The sequence below is a fragment of the Cryptomeria japonica genome, chromosome 10 (assembly GCF_030272615.1).
Source record: "Cryptomeria japonica chromosome 10, Sugi_1.0, whole genome shotgun sequence".
Classification (NCBI taxonomy): Eukaryota; Viridiplantae; Streptophyta; class Pinopsida; order Cupressales; family Cupressaceae; genus Cryptomeria; species Cryptomeria japonica.
The window spans coordinates 832363681-832391606 of NC_081414.1; the positions used below are offsets into that span (position 1 = coordinate 832363681).

At 38.3% G+C, this 27926-nt stretch overlaps 2 protein-coding genes across 2 annotated transcripts; both read right to left on the reverse strand.

Moving 5' to 3' along the window:
* Nucleotides 1-262: 262 nt before the first annotated feature.
* LOC131076915 (cytochrome P450 734A1-like) lies at nucleotides 263-3787 on the reverse strand. The gene is made up of 5 exons (XM_059213051.1): nucleotides 3354-3787; nucleotides 2941-3164; nucleotides 1663-1904; nucleotides 1003-1396; nucleotides 263-853 (listed from the first exon to the last, which is right to left on the reverse strand). Exons 1-5 carry the CDS (start codon nucleotides 3622-3624, stop codon nucleotides 428-430), a joined length of 1557 nt encoding a protein of 518 aa, XP_059069034.1. The 5' UTR covers nucleotides 3625-3787; the 3' UTR covers nucleotides 263-427.
* A 22106-nt stretch (nucleotides 3788-25893) lies between these two features.
* LOC131076900 (11-oxo-beta-amyrin 30-oxidase-like) lies at nucleotides 25894-26328 on the reverse strand. The gene has a single exon (XM_058014247.2). The coding sequence runs from the start codon at nucleotides 26326-26328 to the stop codon at nucleotides 25894-25896; it is 435 nt and encodes a 144-aa protein (XP_057870230.2).
* Between the last annotated feature and the right edge of the window lie 1598 nt (nucleotides 26329-27926).

Here is a 27926-nt window from a genome sequence, read left to right on the forward strand (position 1 = left end):
TCGAGTTTGTGACATGACTTAACCGCCACCTGTGGATTCTATAAGTCTAGTGGTTGTATCGGGCATTAACAGATCGATCTTTTGGTGCAATGGCAACCGTACTTCTAACAATTGTGAGTATTAAAGTCACAACTATTGGTGCAATGTTGTCAAAAAAATTGGACATTAAAGCAACAAGTTTGAGTAGTAAATCAACAACTGCTATCACAACAATTTGAGATAATTTTGTACATTTACTTTCCTTCTATTTTTTCCATAACTCTAATATCAAAATGATTTATAATAGCTTTATTACAAAATATAAATCTTAATCTTCAACATATTCAACATTTACAATATTTGATTGCAGATTTATACAACAGAAAATATATAGTGCTAGTTAAAATTTCAATACAGAGGAATTTCTAGGCAGTACTGTTCTCAGATATTATTCCATGCGGAAGATAACCTGAGCTCCATATTGAGGTTTCAGCGCAGGTAAACGCATAGGAGCATGAGTATAAGAAGGTGAAGTCACAAAAGAAAATTTTTGCAGAATCATAGCCAAAACTGATTTTGCTTCCAACGCCGCAAAATTCTGACCCACACATATAGTTGGACCTGCACCAAAGGGCATGAATGCCATTGGATGCTTTGCAGCCTTTGCAATTCCTTCATTGAATCGCCCTGGGTTGAAATCATTGGCATCGTCTCCCCACAAAGCAGGATCATGGTGAATTGCCAGGATGGGAATCTCAAGTTGAGTGCCTGCTGGAATTGAGAGCCTTCCAAGTTTCATTGGCTCACGTGCCATTCGCAACATACGCGCTAGAGGTGGATAAAGTCTTAAGACCTCATTTATGATCATTCCCACCTACAAAACATTCATACAATATTTTATGAGACATTCAAAATACTGCAATTGAATCCGAATCTCAGTCCTGATTTTATTAAAGCCAGCAAATGGCCCTTACCCTAATTTATTATTTTACTAATTTCAAAATGCTTTATGGTTTCCCTTACAGTTTTGAGGCGACTTAAGCTGTCTGCATCTGGGTAATTGTTTTTTCCACATACTTCCATCACTTCTCTGCGACCTCGCTCTTGCCAATCTTGATGTATGCCCAACAGTATTATACTCCATGTCAACAGTACTGATGTGGTTTCATGACCAGCAAGGTAGAAAGTCTTGCATTCATCAATGATTTCCTCTGTACTCAGGCTTCCATTACTTTGTACATTGACTCTCCCCTGCTCCTTGCTCTCAGACATCATCAAACCAAGCAGATCGGCACCATATCCACCTGATTTTTCTGTTATATCAGTCCTTTCCCTGGCATCTATAATTTGTCTTAAGGATCTTCTTATTTCTTTCTCCACAATCCAACGTTGCCTATTCTTCGCAGTAGGAAGAAACCTGATGAAAAGAGTTACTCTCAGACATTATGTATCAATTTAAGAAATCAAAGGAAGTTATAGATCTGAATAAACCTCTTAAATTACCCAAGAACACTATTAAATGCAAATAAGTCTTTAGAGACAGGCATTTGAGATGGTATGATATACTTGAAAAATCAGTGGAACTCTCAACTGTGAGACAACTTTTGGGAAACCTCTCATTTAAAAAAGACACACACAATTTAAAGTTGACAATTGTACTCTCAGAAAACTAAAGTTTGTCACCTGAAACCTGGAATATAAACACTGCGAAATGCGTCAACTGCAAGAATCATCTGTTTGGTCTGCATTTCAAAGATATGCTTTCCCTCTGTAAAACTGCTTCCAAATGCTGTGCGGGAAATAACATCTGCCGTGAGGTCGTGGAACTCCTTTTGCACATCAATTTCCGATGCACCTGACAATATCAATTTACTCCATCCATCCAACATATTGGCACCGCTTTTAACAATAGTTGGAATCATCCCCTGCAATTACAGAAATAGTATAACTGAAGTATATAAGTTTCGGATTATCTGATTATAGATATCTTCTAATAAAAATCTGAAAATAAATATCAAAATAGAGAAGTATTTGCAAAATAATATGAATAGATTCTAACAGAGAAGGTTTTTTTTTTTTTGAGTCATGTGTCTGAACAGATTATTAATATTCAAAAGCACCAGCCAAGGCAACTCAATTCAAGAGAGCAAGGTCTCCTATCCAGTAGTAAGTATATTTAATCATAACATTAATTTTTCTACTTTGAATTTTTTTTTTCTCTTCAGGAATCAACTGTGTGGGTTTTTAATAAAAAACCTCTCACAGTTGATTCCTGAAACCATATTGATTGTAGAAATCATATATCTACATGGTCACTATTGTTAAAAAATTTAAGTAGTTACTCGGTCTCCCATGTATCTCTTTTTGACTGCTGAAAAACACCAGACAGAATCTTCCCTCTGCTAAGATATGACCAGGGTCTTGCACTGACATTAACCCTTCATTAAAGGTATACCAAAACAGGGCAGTGGGGGCATCCTGGAAGCATCACTGGATTACAATTTTATTTTATTTAAGATATTCGGCCTTAAGTAACAAGATTGAAGACTAGAAGCTTCTTAAAATCAGCTGGGACGAGAATCAGGGTTCAAACACTCAACAATTCTTGTTATGACACCCAAATGCAAAATTTTGCAATGGAGCTATATTTTGCAGGGCAATATTTGGTCATGGGATGCTTGGGGATCTACATAACCTGGAGATTAAACCTAATCAGGGGAATCAGTCTGGCTCTCTGCAAATGTTAAAGGTCCAATGCACAGCTCCTACATACTTGAAAAGAGGGCTTTATCCTTCTTGATTGGGTGTCTGCCCAACAATCAACCCTAATGAAATTTTCAGACAATTGATATGCAAAGTAGATCTAGGTTTATTTATCTCTAAGAACTTTATAGATTTCTCTCTAAACTGGATCAGTTTGGTCCTATTTTAAGATATAAATAGAGACATTCAGTGCCTTACCTTCAAGAGATCCATATGGAAAGCAGGATTGATGATTCTCCTGTGCTGAGCCCATTTCTCACCTTTCAAACCCACAAGTCCCTTTCCCAACAGTTGTCTTGCAAGGGGATCAGTAGGAGGCTTTGGATAGTTGCCAAATTTAGTGGACAATATCTCCTTAATAAGCTCGGGGTGGGGAACAATCAACCTGGCATTCGGCCCAAACCAGTAAATAAAATCCTGACCTATACATCACATGTAACAAGTTTAATTAATCAACAGGGTCTTCAGAATCCTGCATCTTATCCTTAATCGGCGACTTTTCTAAGTTCTAACAACACCCCAGCAAAACAATTAATGGTACTAGGCAGAAATTCTAATAATATGATTAATGAAACACCAGATACTTTAAAAAATGGAGAATACAAGCGTACCATATTTTCTGTTGCACTGATGTAAATAGGGAAAAACTCGAGGGAATATGTCATGTGAGAGTGTCATGGGTTTGGACTTCTGCTCATCGGTCATTCTTGCTATATCTGTAGAATTCCCATAGAATAGCCTGTATGGAGGGCCACTGATTCCTTGAGCTTCAAAGAACTTTTTCATTTGCAGAGGCTTCCACCATATCGTTGTTGCAATCTTGAGCAGAAAGCAAACTAAACCAGCACAAAAGGCCGCCAAACCCCAAAATACCCACTCCATATTCCAGACGTGACCAAAACCCACTAATTATTTGGTTCTGAAAGCTCAGATTGCTGCGACTATGTGTATGCTGCCCAAATGTAGGTTCCTTCTGTTCTTGTTATATTTACATTTACAGAAATAAAACGACATGTTTATTGTCAAATCTTAGATGTGACTTACAAACACAATATCTTCCTCAGACAAGAAAATCTAGGAATTTTGTTTCCTGCAATAATAATTCTGTTTAATATATTGTAATAGGTATAGATTATTGAGAATAAAGTTTTGATTAATATGTCAATAAGAAATACAAATTATGAGAATAAAGCAAATTTTGAGATACATGTTACAATATGCCCGCATTTATCGCTGGTCAAAGGTAAAAAGATCATCGACTTTGACACGACTCCCGAGTATGCTTATAAGAGTTAAAAATATTGTAAGAGTGTGACATGGCTTTCTTTCTTACTTTTTTTTTTTTCGTTTTCTTTTAATGATGCATTGATGTATTAGAATAAAATAAGGGGATAGATAAACTTGTCACTTATTTACTTTAAATTAATAAATGCTTTTGTAATAAATAATTAATTTTGTTTTTGTTTAAATCTAAAACAATATTTAAAACTATCAAACAATTTGTTTCAATAACTATAATTATTTTTTTATTATTATATTGTATTAATACATGAAATAAAATTTAATTTTGAGAAATTATTAGTACTTGTCATAGGCAATACTATTGCATTCACTCAATTCCAACTAATCAATTAGTTTGCACCAATCAAATGTGATTATATCTACGCTATGATTGGTTTAAAAAATTTGGTGTCTATTTTAAATAAATTTTTAGAGATGCCAAACCTCCCTGGAGAAAGAATATTGAAAGAAAAGATGAGGAATACATTCCTCACCATAAAGACACCACACATAAATAGAAGGCCCTTGGAATCCATGCTCATATAAATTATCGCAAGTTGTACATCTATTTTGAACAACTAACCACAAAAAAGAATTGCATTTGGACCAAGAAATTTGTTCCATGCATGTTTTCACCATGGAACCCCAAACCTCCCATACATCTGCCTATCTAGCTCCAAGTGCATCAAATCCACTGAGTACTTACCTATCAAATATTGACCTCGTGTTGGAATATCCTTCCCTGTAAGGGAATTGCACTCTCTACTAGAAAGAATCCAAGATAACTCTTCCTGATCTCCCTCTATCCCTCTAGTAGGCGATTCTTGAGCATCTTTCCATCTACAAATATACACATATCCCAAATGTTCAACCATATTTATAATTTGCCACCTTTTACCATCCAACAACAGTAAATCTATCACAAAGGGATTGTAAGTGCACGTACATTGAGAGGATGAGGGGATGACCATCTCAAGAATCCAACCAATACATAACTTCAAAGCCCTTATTTTAGATCCAAAAAAGCCCTTGTTTGATTAACTTCACCCCAAAATTTAGAGTGTGCCAAATGATAGATCCCTTCCCCTCCTGGTGACATTGGGGAATATCTAAACTACCAACCCCTATGAGACACTTATGAGTAAGAATTGTAACCCATACTGATCTTTATTGGTGCACCATCATCAATATAATTTAGCAATTGGAACCCACCCATTCAAAACCATAAAATGAAGACCAAGCCCTCACTCTCTCTTTTGTCAACAAAAAGTCTCCCACTTACCCAAGCTCCACTTAAAAGAGAGAAAATTGCCACTCTAGAGGATTATATGAAAAGAGCATCACGTTCCTTAATGAAATACGAAGGAGGCACTTGAAGAAATTACCTATAAATAGGGAGAGCTTGAATCATTTACTATAAAGGAGTCACCCTTCTAGTCGAGGAGAGTCATCTATGATTCCAATGATTAGCCTTCTAACACAACTTATCCAATGGCTCCTACTAGTACTACCTATGGTATTTGCCCACAACTCTAGAGGAATACCCAGATAAACCAAAGGAAGGGTTCCAATTTGAAATATCAGAATATTGGCAATCCTTATCTGAGTCTTTTCTTTGAAGGAAAATTTTCATTTAACTAATAGTGACCAAATAGACATGTGTAACCCAAGAGATTTTTAAAAATTTAACCATGTCCTTTTTCAATAGCTCAAAGGTATAGGGGAGTATTGAAGAAGAAGGTTTGGTCCAGTTTCATTTGCATTATGATACAAAATATATATACCATTTTTTTATCAACTTCTTTTCTAATTATTTTCCTCATAGAAATTTATTATAAATTTTCAACCGAAGGAAGAAAATATAACTTTGATTAGACTTTAGAATTCAAAACATTTTTTGATAGGACTAGAAGAATTGTATTAAATTCCTTACTGACAAAATCACATTAGGTTGATTTAACAGTGTATTGCCAATAAGAAGAGAGACTCCTTATTGTCTCCTCTCCTCTAGAAACTATTAATTTAAATTTATGTAGAAAAGAATTGAGGATAGGTCATTCCCTTAAGAATGTTCATTTAAAGCAATAACAAGCCTTTTTCTACCTTCCAAATTTTCTACTGTAGACACCTAAAATTGTCCAGTCTAATTAAATAAATATTTTATTTATTTAATTATCTAAGCCTAATTCTTCTATTAATTAGATAAATCTTTATTTATTTAATTAATTCATTTATCCTCTTCTAGCCTTATTTCTCATTTAAATAAATACATTTATTTATTTATTTAAATTATCCTTTTCCTAAATTAAATAAATATTTATTTATTTAATTATCCCACTTCTTCTATTAATTAAATAAATCTTTATTTATTTAATTAATTCATTAACCTTTTCCACCTATGACACATGTCATTCATCTCTTAATTCATACACTACCTACCCCTTTCATTATTTTATTATTTCTTCTACCTACCCTCTAATCCTAGCCGACCTCCTTTTTACACCTCTCAATCTTATCCCTCCATTTCATATTGTGTCTTCTATTTAAGGAGATGCTTTCTTCATTATCAAACCCTAATTGCTGATCTTAAGGACTTGACTACACTACGATCCTACTTGCAAACACATTCCGTTCTTTGTTGAGCTCTTGTGCACATAAAATCTGAGAGCAAATATATCAAGCAAGATCAATGGAGATAGGAAAAATGGAGATCAAAACCCTATTGGACATGTGATGGTATAATCTTTGTGATTGCATTTGACTTGCATTGTCTTAGGTAATCTTCATATGTTATGGTGGATCTTTGTTGTTGTTAGGCTAGGGTTTTTGTGGTTGAATTCATTTAGCCTTTCAATTTTGTTATTATTGTTATCCATTTTCACCATATACATTTTGGCATGCCCGGTGGGACTCTTGTCCCTTTGTATTTGACCTCCTTGTTGCAGATTTTGTGTTTTTGAAGTTGCAGATTAGACGTTTTCGACAACATTTTTGGTATTTCCGTGTCTGCGTACTTTCGGATCGCGTTTTTGATTTTCTGGCGCGTCTGCGACAACTTAAATCACGTCTGTGTTATCAGCAATATTTTGTTTTACAGGTTTCGGAACTTGCGTTTATGTCCTGAAGTCGCGTCTGTGTTGTATAGCCACGTCTGTGTCGAGGGTAACTGCGTCTGTGTTTAGCAGTTTCAAATTTTGAAGTTTATTCATTCAATTCCAGTTTCGCATTTAGGGTTTCAGATCTGGTTTATTTTGCGCTAACATTTTCAGATCTAGCTAGCAAAATTGGTGCAGCTTGTCTTGAAAGCAAAACATTTGGTTGAAGGCCCCTATTTTCACAAAGTCTTTTGGGTTTAAAATTTACCTAACTTGTGTGCTTGCAGGAAGGGGTGATTATTTGAAACAATCCAAACTACTAACAACTCTTTGTTGCAGGTCCTTGGCAAGGGTTTTTGGATTTTTATTGTGTGCCTTGTTTTCATAGACTAGCAAACACTTCAATTGGTGCACTAAAATTGAATCATTGTCTTTTGTGTCTTGAGCAATAGGCTCTTTTTTGTTTAATCTTTAGAGGGTCTGTCTTCCCGTGTGGTCATTAGGACTACTAGTGAGAAGAGAACGACCCAAGTGGTAGCGAGGAAAACCCACCTCTTCTGAACCACTATAAACAAATGTATTCATGGTGAAAACTATGGATAACGTGTGTTGATTAGTTCATACCGACACTATGTCTCCCCATAAACCCATTTGATCAAATTTATTTGATCAATTGTAGGGTGTAACCCCTACCGGCTGGGAGCCTTCTGTATTTACAGAGCTGAAAGTGTCGCATGTATGGCCACACGAGTGGATGTCCTTACTAGCACCTTTTTGTTTTAGAAGCCCAAATCCTTTTAGTTGTTGGGGCAGGAGGTCGGACCTCTGGTAGCGACCCACACACATTCGGTTCTTAGTAGAGATACAAAGTTCGCCACGGGGAGTTTTCATGGGGATTGATGCTTGGCTGACCCGAGATGTGAGTGTCGAGGGTGGAGCCAGTGAGGTCAAGCATCTAAGTATCCGCTCTGAATAGCGTAGCCTCGGGGGTAAAACCCTATGTGGGATCAACAACTATTGTCCTGGCCAGCCATAAGAATTGTGCTTGACTTATTTTAAACATTCAAACATTCAAGACCAAACAGCAAAACATTGTGTCTTTTGTGTCTTCAAGTGTATGCAAAACAATTTTTACATCCAACAACACACTTTCTATTGGAGTCATTTTTGAGTCTAGACATTTACAAACATTGGGTCTTCATCAACATTGTGTCCTCTTGTCACTAAAAATAGTCAAACAGTCAGATTTGGTCACAACAAAATGACTTCACAGATTGGAAAAAATTGCACAAATTTTATAGAAACGCGTCTGTGTCTGTCATAATCGCGTCTGTGCTATCTAACCGCATCTATGAAGGGCAGAATCGCGTCTATGTCCCCACAATCAACAGTGCATTTCACAAAATTCTCAGAAGCATGTTTGTGTTGAACAGAGCCGCGTCTGTGTTGAGGAACCGCGTCTGTGCAACATACAGGCGCGTCTGTGTTCAGAATTGCAAAAAATTTCACAGTCCACCAAACAAACACAGTCAGTTTCGGAGTTCTTGAGCTTCCTAGGTTGTTTCTCTAGGTTTCATCTAGCATTCAACCTGTCTTTAGGTCTCACAAAGTCCATCATTGCTTCACATCTCATTTTACATTCACACTTGTCTAAACTTGAGTCAAAAGGCCACTTGCTTGTCCTCACTATACTTTGTCAACACACTACATACAACAACATTTTGCTAAGTGGTCCCTCATCAAGGTTTCTTACCTTTGGGTCTCATTTGGTCTTACTTAGAGTCAAGGTCAACTTACCTCATCAAGAGAAACTATCCTCTCTTTGGAAGTCACACCTACTCTACTACATACATACTTGGTCTTACACTTTGGACATTGCAAGTACACCTCAGATTCATTTACATTCCATCCAACTCTCGGTCTTCCATACTTTTTCCATTTTTCATCTAGTCTCACACATCTCGGTCAATACCTAGTTCATGGTTGAAACCCGTCTTCAAAAATCTAGGAGAGAAACTAAAGAGGCTCAAGAGTCTGCAAACATGAGTTCTTATGAGTATGACAATGATGTCTTTTTCAATACTAATCATAACACATTACCTGACATGGATGCCTATAGAAACATTCCAAATGTTGAGAACATGGACACTACAAACAACAATGGTACACACAATGACCATATGGACAACTTTTCAATACATTCAGCAGATGTGGAAGAATCCATTATGAATCCCCATTTCAATCGGTTGGTTGAGGAAATAATGAGGAGGGATAGACAGTACTTCTTACAAATGATGGCACAAAATGGAGCCAAGATACCTCATGATTTTGACATGTCTCAAATAATGGAAAATCGACCTTTGCAACAAACTCACTCCAACATGGATCAAAGGAGGCCTAATAGTGGAGGAAATAGAGGACCACATCTTGTGCCTGAATCACCATCATCTTTGTTTCAAAAACCAAAGGTCCCACATACACATGGTCAAGCATATGATACTCACCTTCGCAGACCATTATGGAAGTCTTATGCAGACAGATATGCTCAATCACATACAAATGCTAAGGAGCACTCACCAACACAATTGGATATTCAAAGGCATGCTCAAAATTTGGACACAAGGAAACCCTGTGTCAAATTTGGGGGCAACACATTAGAACATGACATGCCTGTAGAATATGGTATACATGGACAAAATATATATGGTGTTCCTCAACATGAATCTATACCAAGTGGTACATATACACAGCATCACTATAGACCTCCTCCATATGAACATGTGTATGATCAATATCATCCATATATGCAACAAGCTCCTCCTCCAATTGGTGCCTCAAACATGGGGTATGGTGCAAGAAGTCGATCTCCACCTAAGAGCAATTTGGAGCAACAAATCAGGGACTTACAAAAGAAAATGGAGGACATAAATGCACCAAAGCCAACATACACAATGGGAGACATATGTCCTTATCCATTTGACAAGAGCATTCCAATGCCTCCATTTCCTACACACTTTGTGACGCCTAAATTTGATAAGTATAGAGGAAAAGGGGATCCTAAGGCACACATAAGACAGTTTTTCACAGCTTGCATTGAAGTAGCTTTAGAAGAGACATATTTGATGAGATTATTCCCACAAAGCTTAGGTGATCAAGCTATGGAATGGTTCTCCCAACTCCCACCTGGTATTAAGTCATGGGGTGACTTAGCAGAGGCATTTATTCAACATTTCTCCTACAATATAGAGACAGACATATCAGTCACTACTTTATGCAACACCAAGCAAAAAGAGGGAGAGTCTTTTGCATCATTTTTACAAAGATGGAGGAATCTAGCTAGCAGATGCTCTTGTGAAATTCCACAAAAACAAATGGTAGAAATGTTCACCCAAAACGTCAACAAAGACATTGGCTATGATCTAAGGAAAGCTTGTTTGTCCACCTTCAGGGATGTCATTGAAAAAGGCTTAGCAACAGAAAAGGTCCTAATTGAGCAAGGGGTCATTAAGATATTCAAGGAAAACAAAGATGACTTTAAAGGAAAAGACAAGCCAAGATTTTGGAATAAAAACAAGAACACAATCAATGATGGTGTTGTTGATGCCAATATAGTGCGACCCAAATTCATCTTTTCGGGATCAAGTTCTACAAACAATCAAGTGAATACGCAAACAACTTCCAGATCACGAAGGAAGTACACTCCATTGGGAGAACCACTTGAGTCAGTCTTTAAAAAGTTAGTGGCAAACAAGGTAATCACAGTTCCAGATTTTCCTCCATATGAACCAAAGGTTAAACCAAGTTGGTGGAATGATGACGAGTATTGTGAATTTCATAAGAGCAAGCGTCATAAGACAGGAAATTGTCATCGACTGAAGAACATCATACAAGATCTCATTGATAGAGGTGACATTGAGATTGAGGGACACTCATCCAATCAAGAGCATGAGATGTTTAAGGAACCATTCCCAAAACATGACAAGGGAAAAGCTAAAGCCACAGATGATCAAACCAACTATACCAGAGCATCTTACAACTATGATTCAACTATCAATCACATCTCGATGGACAATCATGTCTCTACTATTATCATCAAGGACAAAAAACCTGAGAATTCTATTCAGAGACCCAAGATTGTCCTAAAAGGTGTTGGATCTTCTTCCGAACCTACTTTTGAATGTCATGTTACAACCCGTCAAGGTAAAATCACTTTGCAAGGTGCCTCCACTAAAAACACCGCTTCTTCATCAATCAAACCTGAGTATGACCTTGTATAATAGTTAGGGAAGACACCCGCGCTCATCTCCATACTTGAGCTCTTAGTATATCCCCCGCTCATAAAGCTGTTCTTGACAAAATCTTGAGAGACACTACCGTTCCTACTGATCTGAACGTGGACTAGTTTCAAGCCATGGTGGGATACCTTTCCATTCCACATTCCCTTACCTTCATAGAAGTCGATGACGCCTCCGTAAGTCAACCACATAATGCACCACTACATGTTGAAGCCTTCATACACAAACATAGAATAAAGCGGGTCCTGATAGATGGAGGAGCTGGTCTAAACATTTGTACATTGAGCACAATTAAACAATTGGGATATTATGATAAGGCTGTGAATTCAACAAATCAAATCACCATCAAGGCATATGATGATGAAGAACGCTCATCCAAGGGCATAGTCACCTTGCCTCTCAGAGTTGGGCTAGTTACAAAGGATGTGATTTGTCAAGTCTTGGATCTAGATCTCACTTATAATATATTACTAGGACGTCCTTGGATACATGAAATGAGGGCAGTCCCATTGACATATCACCAATGCATCAAGTTTCCTCACAATGGAGTAGAAGTAACAATTAACGGTGATCCTAATCCGTTCATATATTGCAATAACCTGAGATCGCAAACTGAGACCATCATTCCTGGTAATCGTGAAGTTGTTCCTTCTTCGACATACATTGATCCTGAGTCATTGAAACCTTTGACATCAAAGCAAGGTGAGCTTAAAGGAAAATTTTAGGACAAAGGCATGGGAGAATACACTTTAAATCAGACCATGCACTTACGACAAGTCATGAGTTCCCCAAAAGAATATGGAAGACCACATCCTAACAAGCAAGTATCCATCATGGTACTCAAATGGGACCCTACTACCTTTCAAAGATGGGGCGAACTGGAAGAGGAAAACTTATACAAAATGCTCTATAGAGACATTAAAGATGACACACAAGATCACATCAATATACTCTATGAGAACTATGGCAAAGGCTTCAAGATTCTACAAAAATTCGGGTATGATGCAAAAAGCCCTCTTGGGTTACGAAAAGAAGGCATCATTGAACCTTTACAACCTGAATTGACTTTCAAAAAGGAACGCTCGAAGGGACTTGGTTTTCTGACTTCCAAGGTCCACACTAAAAGGACAGAAGAAGCATTACAAATCAAAGTTGCCAAAATTCAACAAGAGGATCGCTATTCCATAGACTCCAATGAATGGGAATGGGGTTCAGACAAATCCTCCAGTGATTATGAGCTCACTGAGACATTCAGAGAGCCAGATGAACCCACAAAAGAAGAGTAATTTTATAAAAAGTTTAGAGTTGGTCAAGGAACAACCCATGAGGATACCACACAGTCTTTGTCTCAAGGTTCTAGGTTGAAATCACATAGGATGAGAACACCTGTCCTAGAATGCGCTACTAGTAATGACAATTTGGACTTGCTTGCGATCGAAACTGATGAGGAGAGTGCCATCGATGACCTCGATGATTACCTTGACATACCCGAATATAACTGCATCTTCACTCTTAGCCCCGCAAACTTTGAAAACATTAAAGGCCTTCCCCTTGTTCACCATCAACTCATTGACTGGGATCGTGAAGGACCAACACAATTTGACACATTCCAAAATGATGAAGCTGTTACTGACTATCTTGGCATACGGGATGATCTTCCCCCTGGGGACCATAAAGCGGGATACACTATAGAAATCAATAGCATGGCATATTATGGTGAGGGTGTCGGACCTTCCAGTCGCAAAAATGTGAAAATAAAAACAAACCAAGGGTCTTATGGCGAAAACCGCATTGTGGCGTTGTCTGACCCCAAAAAAGTAAAAAGAAAGGACGTATCTGAGGGCAAAAACCTCTCTGAGGCACCCAAAGATGGAAGGCTCGACATTCTCCCAACATCATATGAGGAAAAGTCATCCATGTTGGTAGAAGAGACTATCAAAATAAACATTGGTACAGAAGAGGTTCCACACAATATATTCCTGGCTCAATCATTGATAGAGTCCGAAAGGTCAAAATTCATAAGTTTCTTCAAAGAATGACAAATCAACTTTGCATGGTCATACGCTGATATGCCTGGACTAGATCCAGATTTGGTAATGCATCATTTGACAGTCAAACCGGGGGCAAAGCCAGTGAAACAGAAATTAAGAAAAATGCATCCACAAGTGGCATTACTAGTCAAAGCAGAACTTGAGAAATTATTGGATGTCGGATTCATACGCCCAATTGATTATCCTGAATGGATCTCTAATCTAGTGCCTGTCAGTAAACCAAATCGCAGTATCAGAATATGTACAAATTTCAGAGACATCAACAAAGCTTGTCCAAAGGATGACTTCCCATTACTAAATATTGACTTGATTGTGGATCTCACAGCAGGTCATGAGATGTTATCATTGATGGATGGATTTTCTGGTTATAATCAAATAAGGATTGCACCCGAGGATCAACACAAAACATCATTCACTTGTCCTTGGGGAACTTTCTGCTGGAATGTCATGCCCTTTGGGTTAAAAAATGCAGGTGCTACATATCAAAGAGCCATGACTACTATCTTTCATGATCTCATGCACGTAATGGTGGAAGATTATGTTGACGATCTCTTGGGTAAATCAATAGACAGAGATACACATTTGGACATACTTTCAGTCGTCTTTGATCGGTTAGAAAAGTACAAAGTAAGATTAAACCCCAAGAAATGTGTCTTTGGAGTAACCTCTGGGAAGCTCCTAGGATTCATTGTGTCCAAAAGAGGAATCGAAGCTGATCCAGCAAAAGTCAAGGCCATCTTGGATATGCCACCACCTAGAAATATCAGTCAACTTTGATCCTTACAAGGGAGACTCCAGTCTATACGGAGATTCATAGCACAACTTGCAGATAAGTGTAATCCTTTTCAGCACTTGCTACATAAAAACATCAAATTCAAATGGGATGATAACTGTCAACAGGCTTTTCAGATGCTCAAAGATTATCTTTTGATTCTGCCAGTTTTGATGCCACCAGTTCCAGATCAGCCTCTGTTATTATACATCTCAGCTACTCCAATAGCACTGGGGGCACTCTTGGCACAACAAATTGCTGAGGGCAAGGAAAAGGCAGTATACTATATCAGTCGCACATTGGTGGGATATGAGCTAAACTACACACCAATCGAGCATGCATGTCTCGCCATGGTCTTTGCTTCACAGAAATTATGACATTACATGCTTACTCATAAGACTAAGTTGATTGCAAGGATAGATCTGTTGAAATACCTTCTCAATAAAGAAACACTTACTGGGCGACTAGCCAAATGGGTAATGATCCTGAGTGAATTTGACATCGAGTATGTGGACAGAAAAGCAATAAAAGGACAAGCCATTGCAGATCAACTAGCAGATGCCCCCATGATTGATGATGTTCCTCTAAGTTTGGAATTTCCAAATGAATCCATTTTAACAATATCACATGCAAAGCCATGGCAATTGTACTTTGATGGCTCATACACACAGCATGGGGCAGGAGCTGGCATCCTCTTTATAACTCCTCAAGGGGATTCTATACCAAAATCATACCACTTATCATTTCCTTGCACTAACAATATAGCGGAGTATGAGGCATTAACAACTGGATTACGATCGCAGTTTAGTGGAAGATCCAGGAACTTCATGTTTTTGGAGATTCTCAACTTGTCATCCGTCAAGCAACTGATGATTACCAAACAAAAGATGAAAAATTAATGCCTTACAAACAAATGGTGGATGACTTGAAACAACAGTTCATAAAGATAGATTTTGAGCAGATACCAAGAAAGCAGAATCGTGCCGCAGATGCCATGGCTACAATTGCTTCACTGATCGATCTATCTCCAAATGAGACCCGCTATGAGTTCTTGGTGGATAACCTTTTGGTTCCGTCATATGAGATCACTCCTACTGAGATGATATGTGTTGTCGGTCCCGAGTCCCAGTTATATGGTTCCATCTTCACATACCTTCATGATAATACCCTTCCTCCTAATTTATCAAATAACCAGCGTCGCACCTTCATTCGCCAATCCTCTCGATATGTCAGTTTAGCTGATATCCTATACCGGTGAGGTCTAGATGGCACTCTTCTTAGATGTTTAGAAAGCGACGAAGCTCAGATTGCGTTACGTGAAGTACATGAAGGGATATGTGGTCCACATGCTAGTGGTCCTACCTTGGCCAAGAAACTTATTAGGACTGGATATTACTGGCCCAATATGGAAAAAGACTCATATCAGTTTGTTAAAAAATGTAAGCAATGTCAAATTCATGGAGACCTCATACATGCGCCAGCACAAGAACTACAACCACTTGCATCTCCTTGGCCCTTTTGTCAGTGGGGACTCGATCTCATAGGCAAGATTCACCCTCCTTCTTCTAATGGTCATAAATTCATTATCACTGCCACAGAGTATTTCACAAAATGGATTGAAGCCATGCCTCTCACACAAGTCACTGGAAAATAGATTGCTACGTTTATCCTCAACTATATCATTTGCCAATACGGTATTCCTGTTTCCATTATCACTAATAACGGGCGTCCCTTCAAAAATCAAGATGTTCGTGAACTCTATGATCGCTTCCATATTTCCCATCATTTCTCCACACCATATTACCCCCAAGGTAATGGCCAAGCTGAGGCGTCTAATAGAACAATCCTTAAAATCCTTAAGAAGACAGTCGACGACATTGGCCGTAATTGGCATATCCAACTTAATCCTGCACTTTGGGCCTATCGCACAAGTGTTCGCACACCTACAAGAGCTACACCCTATTCGCTTGTCTACAGTGCTGAAGCCATCTTGCCTATTGAGGTCGAGTTACCCTCTTTACGGGTCTCTTTGCAAAACATCATCAGTGATGAAGACTATAGGGTCTCTCGCTTACAAGAACTTGAACTACTGGATGAACAGAGACAAACTGCTTTTAATCATCTCAAGGCTTACCAACAATGAATGAGTCGCAGCTACAATCACAAATTCAAGCCTTGTACATTTGAGGTAGGTGACTTAGTTCTTAGAGAAAACCCCAAGAATCAGCAAGACAGAGAGAAGAAGGGCAAGTTTGAACCAAATTGGCTTGGTCCTTACATCATTACAGCAGCTTATGGATCCGGGGCATATCAGCTCTCAACTACAGAAGGTGAACCTTTGGAGGATCATATCAACAACATGCACCTTTGCAGGTTCTACACATAGCTCTTCGGAGTATCCTAATTCAAAAATACAAAAAAATTAAAAAAAATTCAAAAATACAAAAAAATTATAAAACAAAAAAAAAAATCGTTACTTGGTGAAAACCTGGCAAACAAGCGCCTCGTGACACAAAAAAACATTGAAAAATAAAAAAATCAAAAAAAGTAAAGAGAAATAATTTCGTCCAACAGTGAAAACCACTTCGGTGGCGCCCTGGGCAAGTACCATGGTAAAAACTGGGTCACCAGTGCCATGCGTAGAGACATTGCTCCTCCCTCCTTCAGGATTCACTTTCATCCTTTCACTTTGCACACACTCACAACCAATTCATCCATAATAAACTTACCCATTCCCATCATGGCTTGTTATTGATCTACCCAAGATTGGTTAGCCATTCATAATAAACCTCCATTTCCATCCATAATAAATCAGATCCTATCTGTGGCTAAGGCAAATCCTACGTCTAGTGATGGGTGTGGAACTGAGAACATCACATGTTTCGAGGAGTATAGTTTCTTCCAACTTCCTTCAGTCTATCCGCGCACAATCAGCAATAAAGCAACATTTGCATCGCCAGTCCGCAATAAGGTCTCGTCTTCTCCGCAATAAAGTATTAGTTTCATGGATTCAGTCAGTTTCAAATGAGACAGCAGCAACAATGAGCTTCAACAAAATCAAATCTTTCAACAGACTCAGACAACATATGGTTCTGTGCTATCTATCCTTTTTGTGAAAGTAAACATTATGACCACAATCAAATAAGACTTATACAAGTGGCAAGAGACACTAAACTTGAGGACTACAGTGGATGTTGGTGTCGAGTCTTGGTTTTCTTTTGATTTTATCTTTTGGTGACATGTCTTTTAGCTTTTCTAAGATGTCTCTGACTAGAGATTCTATCTCCAGGATGTCTTTGACTAGAAAGGCGAGGATGGGGTATCGTCACCTATTTGTATTTGCTATCTGAGGATTGTCTTTTAGTAATGCTATGACTTCTCCAAGGATATGAGAACACTGTGAGTCTAGTGTGAACTGGGGCATTCCTTGTTTGTGACTGTCTTATCTCCATGCAAACAGGTACAATGACTTTTTGGGTCAAACATATGCCTCGATTGTCATAACCTACTTGCCATAATAAAGCTCAATGATGATAATGCACAAGAAGCTCTTTCACTTTCATATCTTCTATATTTCATCCCTCGTCCTTGATTGACTTCCATCATCCTTCTCAAGTCCACGTAGCCTACTATCACATGACTGAGTATAATGACACACCAAAAAAATATCTGCATTATCACATATTAAGCATTTCATACATACATACATATAGATATCACAATTGCATCACATCCTGCACACAACACCTGTTAGCACAATTTACATTTGCATTATCATATTCATCTACATTTGCATCATGTATACACATATACAAAACATAAAAGAACAAAAATATTACATTGCATCATGTACATATTTGCATCCATATCATAAGCATCACATAAGAACATCCCATCACATAGGTACACATGCATATAGCTGCCGCAAAGATGAATCATCTCATATATAGATATAAAAAGTGTCATGATACAATGATGTCAAAAAAATCATATAGCTACAATCACCCGAAGGTGTCTACATCATCATACAAAAAATGGTACAATACTGATACATAGGGAGCCCTCTAAGGCTATGATGAACTCCCTCCTTCGGAGCCTCCTGGCCTCGACGAAATCTGAGCCCCCGAAGGACCCACCCTAGGATCATCCCTCCTGTCCCCTCTATCTGGTGGTGGTGGAGGACCCATAACTCCACCACTAGATGTCTGTCTCCTCCGGCTCCCTCCCGTAGCTGTCACTGTTCACGATGGTCTATGGAAGCTCCTTGCCCGTTGATCTGCTAGCACTGCACCATAATAGAGATCCCGCCAATAGGCAATTTCCTCCCCGACTCGCAGAACATAGGCATATCCGGCCCCTGTGTCCTCTGCTGCCTGTCTCCCAGCCCTCAGTGCTGTCTCAGCCTCTGTATAGCGCTGAATGGCTTGGTCTTGCTCCCGCTCAGTATCTCTGAGCCTCCTCCTGAGCCTATCCCTCTCCCTCTCCAAATCTTGAATCTCATCTGTCTATCCCTGGCAGATCTCCCTGAGCGCAATCAGCTCATCCTCCTCTGCATTAGCCCCCTATGGCTCCCCCTGTCCTGGTACCTGCCCCTATGCCTATACCTGTATTGGTGCCTGTACTGGCACCTGTCCCTATACCTGCCCCTGTCCCCGTACCTGTCTCTATACCTGTCTGGGACCCTGTGCTATTGGCACCTGTACCAGCAATCCACCACGACCTCTCACCACCCGAGCTTGCCTCTCCTATGCTCCCTCCCTCTGTGGTGCAACCCTCCTCTCTCCAACTACCCCCCTCCTCCTCTGTCAGCCCTTGCCCCCATCAGCTCCATCATCATCATCATCCCCACCATCATCGCCCTCCAATAACTCTCTTGGATCTGTTAGGCGTGGGAATGGATGCTCGGCCTAGTAGGCTGTATACTCGGCATCCATGCCGGCGTCCTCGACCTCTAGCCACATGTCCTAGGGTAGGGGTACCATCTCTGCTAGCTACGTCACAGCCTGATCATATGACAATAAGGGTCCAAACTGTGCCTGATCCCTGACTGTCCGCGCATACATGCCTGAACCCCGTGGCATCCTCTGGATCTTGCCAAACTACCTGCAAACCCTGTCTACAAGCTGTCTCTCCAGCACATAGGGCGTCCGCCCAATCAGGTACCTGCTCTGAAAGTTGTAGGGAAGCTCTACCGCATCATCCTCCCACTCCTCGCATCCCAGGTATGGCCTCTAGATGACCACATCAATCTCATCTATCACCCATCGCCAGTGCTCCAACCTACCAATCCGTGGTTGCGACGTGATCCTATCATACAGGTGCACAAAACTGCATCCATGTCCCCTGCCTCTGAAGTGTATCGGCCTCGTCACTGGCAGATGCTCATAAGCCCACACCTGCAGCAGTGTCACCCCGCAACCCAATCCCACTAATCCATGGTATACGAACTGATGCAGCTCATAGTAGAGGTGTAAAAGACCACAACCTTTATGGGCATCCTCCTCGCTTGTCCTGAAATGAAAGCTTTGGAATAGGTGATGAACATCCATCAAAATATAGAAGAGTTTAGAGGGAGAAGAGAAGAATAATGCATGAGAAGCAAAGGAAAGTGGAAATTATGGTAGTAGTAGTTATCAGAGCCTGGAATACAACTACCTCTAAAGAATAGGATTCTTCAACTCCTGATATATATTTCATATTTTATCTTAAATGGCAATTCAAATAAAAATACTTGAACCCTAGAATGAGATATATTAGTTCCCCAAAATTAGAGAGTGATTGAATTATTTAAATATTTCTATTAAAGCATATAATCTAAGTTATTATTATATTAATGTTATGTTGAAGTGATGGTTTTCAATTTGATGTTTGTAATAAAGAGGAGTTTGAAGTGTATCCTTTGAATGAAGCTTAATAAGTGTTGTGCCTTTCTAGTAATTTTATTGACTCTATATTTATGGTGGAAGCATTTTAGGGATGCTTGTTATAGAGTTTGATAAAATATAACAATGGAGTGATTTTTTTGTTTTATTATAAGTAATAATGGCTTTCTAGTCAAAAGGGTTTTTATTATTGTCAACATATTATTTTCATAAAAAGTCAACGCTACACGCATTGAGACCAAATACATTGTCTACTAAAGTTCATCTTATAGCCATGTCTTTAATAATGACAACAATAGTAAGATAATCATATTTGTTTTTAATCTCTACAAGAGGCAACTTATGTTGGAAAACACAACATCAAGATTTGTTGCATGTATACATTCCAATAAGGAAGTCGTATCACTAGGTCGAATAGGAGTTTGAATATCTATCTTCTTCAAAGCTTCTTGTAGCATTATAGTGTGTGGTTGAAGTTTGAATTAGCTCACAAAGGGATGTCTTGATAGGAGTAGCATGAAGTTTTTCAACAAGATCATATTCCTTTCCAAGATGTTGAGGAGATAAGGTGCATGAGGAAGCACTGGTTGAGAAGCATGAAGAGAAGAAGGAACAACTGGCACAAGATTAGGTTGTCTATTTTTTCTTGTTTTGTATGTGTGGGAAAATGCATTGTAACTTTGTCAAGTGATTTGTTTTGCATAATCCAAGGGATTTTTAGGATTGCTACCACCTTTAACAACAATCACTAGTTTTTTTAGAGTTTGAGGAACATCATAACGAAGATGGACAACAATCTTAGGTTTCTCTAAGTTCATGTTTATAAATAGTCACATGTATCACATCGGTCCTTTTTTCGCAAAAGGATGGTTTTGAAGTCATAGAGAAAGAATAAATAGAGATGAAGTCATCAAGGGATTCATTCAACATATCAAAGTCATCACTACTATATAGCTCATCAAAGTCATGAAAGTCTTGTAAAACGAGATCTGACATAGTGAATCACTTTCTCCAAGAGGGTTATTAGTTTTTGTTTTCTAATCTAATAAAATAAACATGTGTGCTAACTATTGTAATGAAACAAAAAAATCTAATGTAACAAAGTATGTAAAATGCAAATGTAATCTAAACACACACAACACAAGACATAACAATGCATGAAAAAAATATTTCTTTTTGATTTTTTACCTTGAAATGAATAGTAGAAAATGATGCAAGGATGTCAGTTTCACCAAAAAGTTTAGGGGTTGTAAAAAGGATGGATTGAACTAGCTATAAGCTCAACTAGGACCAAACCCTCTTTCAACTATAAATTGGAATACAAACTAGTGAAGGGCTAAATATGCTTGACTAACTATTGTCAAAGAGACTCAAGTAATACCTTAGGGTTCTATTCCTTTTTTGTTTTAAAAGTTAATTTAAGAATGTAAACTAACTAAAGGATAAACTTGCATAAATTAAGAAATGAGCTGTTTGAATTGCCTGATGTAGAAATTGATGTTGGATAACAAGTACATAAGTGAAATGGAGATTCAAAAGTGTACCTATTTCTAAAAACTAAGCTAAAACTAGAAGGACAATGTTGCTAGGCATCCCTGTCTAACTGGTGAATTACTGAGCACTAAGACTGGATCTAAAACTCTAACAATCTATTTGTTCTACGAATTTTGAAGCTGAATAGGAGAGATAAGGGATCTAGGTTCCCTAGTCCTAGTGGATATAGATGCTAAGAGTCCTTGTTCAAATGATTCCAAATAAAATTTGGAGAGGCTCTTTATCTCTAAGTCCCAAGCAATTTCCTCTTTTTCATCTACATAAAAAACCTACAGTTGAACTCTTTAAATTAAGAGAATGTGTGGATGTGGCTATATAGGGGTTTTCCTTATTCAACCCCTTGTTTAGGTGATTTCTACCTCCACAAAATGACCAATATTGAATCTAGAGTAATGTGTGTGCCCTTGAATCTTAAGTGTGTCTAAGATTGCTATGAGCTAAAATGCATAAAAGTAAACTAGAGTCCTACTCAAGTGTGTTAGAGAAAAACTCTAAATGAAATTGATTGAATGTAGACTATAAAGTAATTCAAGAATGCATAAATCACATAACTTAAATGATAAAACTCAGATTTGAAGCTTAATTGCAGAAATATGAGAACAACATGAAATCATACCCAACCCCTTAGGGAGAGGTACAAGCCAATCATCAATCAATGATTTCCTATCATCCTCCAACATCTCTTGAAGCTTCCATCATGGTGAATAAGTGTTAATGAAGACTTGATATTTGTTGATTTATCCTTGAATTTGTAGATCTAGAACTTTACATAAAGAATGTCCTTCACATCATAAGGATATCTCTTGTTTACATAATTGATTGATGTCACAAATGAGGAAGGTAACTTGATTTTATAAGAAATTCTCTTTAAATTGATAAAAGACTGACTTAGAATTATTATTTTATTGCAATGAAGATAGTTTTAGAAATGTTAAGACCATCTATTTAATCTCTTGAAATTTTGACCAAAAAGCATTGGACAAAGATGCTAGGCAACATTATCAAGAGAAAATAGACCCAAAAATTTAGGATTGCAAGATAATAGGATCCTGATTTTAGAAGTATAATTTATATGAAAAGTTATAATATTTAAGTGGGAGAATTTTTTTTTTGAAATTTGAAATAGGATAAGACTTATAATAAATTAAAATAATAAAAGATAAGGGCACACCTAAAATTAAGGTCCCAAATAAGATTTAAATTAATAAAGGACTCATTTTCTTGAAAATAAAATGCTAAAAAGAGGTCTTATAATGCATCGAGGCATGAGATATACTAAAATGAGTGCTAGGAGAGTGTGAAATTGGGCTCCCTATTTAAAGGAGCACAATTTGCAATGCTATCGAACCTAACAAAAAATGTCCATTCAATGTTTTTCTAATGATAGGAAAACAATATTTAACATGACTCAAAGTATGCATTAATAAATGAAATTCTATACACTTTAGACACTCCTTTTGGCAGAATCAGTGGTAACAACAAGAATTTCATTCCTAGAAGATAATGTTTCAATGTCAAAATCTCTAAATTATAATGCCTCTAGACATATTTCAATAGATTAACGATGCATATAACAAGGGAATAATAAAAAATGAAAAATAATTCAATTGTTAATTTCACTCCTCCATTCAAGACTTATCCTTGAACAAGATTTGACAACATTACCAAATTCTCTCATTGTCAAGCATGCTAGGATGATTTATCTTCACAATCTAGTCAATTTGCATAATGCAACAATTATATTTCAATATTTACTCTGCATCTATTTTCTCCATGGCTCTATTTTTAGATTGAAAAATACAAGAACAAATATTGTAAAAATTAAATGCCTCCTTGTTGGTAAAGTTTCGGGACCATTTGGGTCAGCCTCTAGTTAAGAGCTCTTTTCTTTACCTAGCTTGGGTTCTTGGGCCTACTTTCATTCTTTGGCATATTTGGTTAGACAAAATCAATGAATATTTCAGAATGCAAAAATGGTTGTTCAACAACTGTATTGGCCAAGTGTGATCTTTTGGGTGTAGTGCATCTTAATCATGTAGATATTTTTTGAAGGTTCAACTATTCTATTCAAAAGGTTTGTACTTCTATTGGTGTAGGTTGTAAGCAAGCTAAGAGGGTTGGATGCAAATATTATAGACAAAAGATTGATCGTGTGGGTCATTGGCTTCCACCTCTTCAAAGAGTTTTGAAGATAAATATTGATGTCTCTTCTAGGGGGAATCTTGGTCGTGCTAGCATTAGTGGCATTGGTCATGGTAGTTCTGTTGTTGTTCAATTTTTATTATCCATTTATAAAGGGTTTCATACAAATAACTGCATGGAGGCTCTCGCCTTCTTGTATGCTGTGGAGAGAGGTTGTGCCCTTGGTTGGCAAAGGATTATTTGTGTCTTGACTCATAGGTGGTGGTGAATTTGTTGAATGAGCAACGATTCAATGCTATTAATTGGCACTTAACCATGGTTATTCGACAAATTTTAAGATTGAGAAAGTCTTTAGAGTGTTGCATTTTCTCATATTCCTCGGGAGTGGAATAGAGTAGTGAAGTATCTAGGCAAATGGGCATCTAATTGGATGTAGGGTTGGAATATTGAGGATATGGGACATTTGCCTTTGAATTTTTCTTGCATGTTGGAAAAATTAGTTATTGAAGACAAGAATGTGTAAGTATTCTTTGTTGTGCTATTGACCCTTCTTATTATGTAATTCTCTTTGCATTTAAATAAATTTTTACCCCTTTTTTAGAAGAAAAATTCAAAATTAATTAATTTATTAATATTCATTTGAGATCATTTAAAATGTATTATATAAATGCTTGCAAAATATTACATTATACAACTTTTCCAAACCACCTTGTAAGAATCTAACACAAAACTAACTAAAACTTAATAATACTTTTTAAACAAAATATCTATGTAACCTAGGGATGCGTCCCTAGGCTAAACTTCCTCACTCTCGTACCAAGGATGTTTTGGGTACTTGGGGATGGCTAGGGGACGTCCCCCACCCATTCCCCCACCATCCCCCAACCTTTCCCAAATTTGCAAAAATTGTGGGAAACGTCCCGAAAACTTGGGGATGATAGTGATTTTCAAAGGGGAGGTCCCCCCATCCCCTAATTGTCTCAAAAATTGTCAACCGTCCTCCTTTTACCAACACATTTAATAAAAATAAAAAGAATTAAATGCTAAAAAAACTGATTTATTTTATTTTATTATAGGTCTGTAAAACTAGATTTTCACTACTATGATGGGTAAACATGTCTGAATCACTTCCAAAAGCACTTAGAAATAATGAGTAGCAACCTGGTAATAAATTTCACAAACACTTAGAACTCAGTAGTGCATAAAAAAGTGGTTGCAGGTCTGTAATATTGGACTTTTCACAATTATGAAAAGTAAACAGGTTTGAATCATAGCCAAAAGCACCTCAGAAATATGAATAACAACTTGGTGTAGAATTTCACAAACACCCAAAACTTTGTAGTGCATAAAGAAGCGGTTGTAGGTCATAATAGAAATGGAAGACTATCAAAATATCCTCCAACATGAAAGAAACAATGAACTACATGCAAACAAGTGTTGGCATATTGACAATGTATTTTCAATTACGAATGCATATTGAGTATTGACAATGAATTCTGAATTATGAATGCATATTGAGTATTGACAATGAATTTTGAACACAAACGTGGTATGTTAAGGTTCTATAATGTACATATACCTACTCTATCCATGTTTTCATTTGAATATAAGGTATAATATACATGCTTTATCTATTTTTTATATGGACATTTAAAATTTCACTATATAGTTTAAATTTTTCCTATATTTTATATAGCCGTCCCCTTTGCCGCCCCCACCGTCCCCAAAATTGGCAAAAAAATTTGTCGTCCTAAAAACTCATCCCTTGCCGTCCCATCTTGAAAACTTAGCATAGCATAGCAAAATATAAATCTTAAATTTCCTACATATTCAACATTCACAATATTTGATAGTAGATTGATTTTTTTTTGGTGAACGTAGGGTTATCCCCACAAGCCAGCTTAATGCTCAACCTACCTTGCCTTGACTTTACTTCAGACCAAGTTGAAACCCCAAAAGTATGAGCTAAGAAAAAAATAATTCCTAAGGATGCACACAATCACCTACAAACAATATTTGATGATAGATTCCATAGTAAATATATAATGCTAGTTAATAGTTCAATACATAGAGGAATTTCTAGGCAGTACTATTCTCAGAAATGTGCATGCGGAAGATAACCTGAGCTCCGTATTGACGAATCAGAGTAGGTGAAAACATAGGAGCATAAGAATGGGAAATCACAAAAGAATTTTTTTGTAGAATCATGGCCAAAACTAATTTTGCTTCCAACAAGGCAAAATTTTGGCCCACACAAATAGTTGGACCTGCACCAAAGTGCATGGATGCCATTAGATGCTTTGCAGCCTTTGCAATTTCTTCACTAAACCACCCTGGGTTGAAATCTTTGGCATAATTTCCCCACAATGCAGGGTCATGGTGAATTGCCAGTATGGGAAGCTCAAGGTGTGTGCCTGCTGGAATTGAGAGCCTTCCAAGTTTCATCGAGTCGCGAGCCATTCGTAACAGATGCACTGCAGATGGATAAAGTATCAAGGCCTCATTTATGATCATTTCCACCCTCTCAAGTTGCACTTGGAATTTCTCTCTCTCAAGTTTCTCCCTCTCTTTCCCTCCCTCCCTCTCAGATTGCACCTGGAATTTATCTCCCTCTAGTCTCTCCCTCAACCCCCACCTTCCATCCTCTCTCTCTTTCTCCCTCTCTCTCTCTCCCTCCCCCCTCCCTCCCTCCCTCTCTTCACCTCTCTCTCCCTCTGTGGTTGATGAAAAGAAAATAAAATAATAGGGAGAGAGAGAGAGAGACTAGAGAGCAAGTGAGAGAGATGGAGGGAGGAAGGGAGTGATTGATTCAAAGAAAGGAAAATACTAAGGATAAATAGATCCTAAGAGAGTGAGTGAGATAGAGTTGGACGAAGGAAGGGAGGGGTTGATAGAAAGAGAGGGAGGAAGGGATCGATGGAAAGAGAGGGAGAGATCAAAGAAAGTGATATTAAGTGACAGAGGGAGGGGGTTGAGGCAAAGAGAGAGCCTAAGTGAGAGTGACAGATAGAGGGAGATATAGGAAGCGAGGTTGATGAAAAGATAAGGAGAGATCAAAGAGAGATCCCAAGTAAGGTAGAGGGAGGGAGGAAGGTAGGGGTTGAGGGAGAGACCTAAGATAGATAGATAGATAGAGAGAGAGAGAGAGAGAGAGAGAGAGAGAGAGAGAGAGAGAGAGAGAGAGAGAGAGAGAGAGAGAGAGAGAGAGAGAGAGAGAGAGAGAGAGAGAGATCAAATGGGAGAGATGGAAGGAGGAAGGAAGGGTTTGATGGAAAGAGAGGGAGAGGTTAAGTGAGAGAGGGAGAGAGGGATTGAGGAAAATAGAAAGATCAAGTGAGAGATGGAGGGAGGGAGGTAGGGCTTGATGAAAAGAGAGGAAGAGACCTGAGAGAGAGAAAGAAAGGGGGGTTGATGAAAAGGAAGGGAGAGACCAGAGAGAGATAGATAGAGAGAGAGAGAGAGAGAGAGAGAGAGAGAGTAGGAAGAAATCCCAGAGAGAGAATCTAAGTTAGAGATTGGGAGAGAGAGGGGTAGGTAGGGGTTGAGAAAAAAGAGGGAGAGACTTGAGAGAGAGATAGTAATACCTTCCTCCCTCCCTCCCTCCACTCCTTTCTTTCTCCCTCTCTCACTTTGGCTATCTCTCTCTCTCAAACCCTCCCTTCCTACCCCCCTCTCTCTCACATGGGATCTCTCTATCTCTATCTCTAGTCTCTTCCTCTCTTTCCATAAACCTCTCTCTCTCATCCCTTCCCTTCCTCCATCCCTCTCTCACTTGGGATCTCTCTCTAGTCTCTTACCCATTTTCCATCCCTTCCTTCCTCTCACTTAGGCTCTCTCTCACTTAGGTTGAGAGAGAGAGATAAGGAGGGAGAGAGGGGGAGAGTGAGAGAGAGAGATAGGAGGGAAGGGAGGGAGGTGTGTGTGGCTTGGAACGATCATGTGACTTTATGAGGGAAAGAATTGCTAGGGTGTAACAAGGAAGAATGGAGAGAGAATTGAGAGAGAAAGGGAAAGGGAGCAGAAGGGAGAGAGAGAGAGAGAGAGAGAGAGAGAGAGAGAGAGAGAGAGAGAGAGAGAGAGAGAGAGAGAGAGAGAAGGGGACTGGGAGGGAC

Coding starts and splice junctions, on each gene's coding strand:
- LOC131076915 (XM_059213051.1), bottom strand. CDS start 3,624: ATGGAGTGGGTATTTTGGGGTTTGGCGGCCTTTTGTGCTGGTTTAGTT. Junction 1,905..2,940: donor TCCATATGGATCTCTTGAAG/GTAAGGCACTGA, acceptor CTGTAATTGCAG/GGGATGATTCCAACTATTGT. Junction 854..1,002: donor GCTTAAGTCGCCTCAAAACT/GTAAGGGAAACC, acceptor AATGTTTTGTAG/GTGGGAATGATCATAAATGA.
- LOC131076900 (XM_058014247.2), bottom strand. CDS start 26,328: ATGATCATAAATGAGGCCTTGATACTTTATCCATCTGCAGTGCATCTG.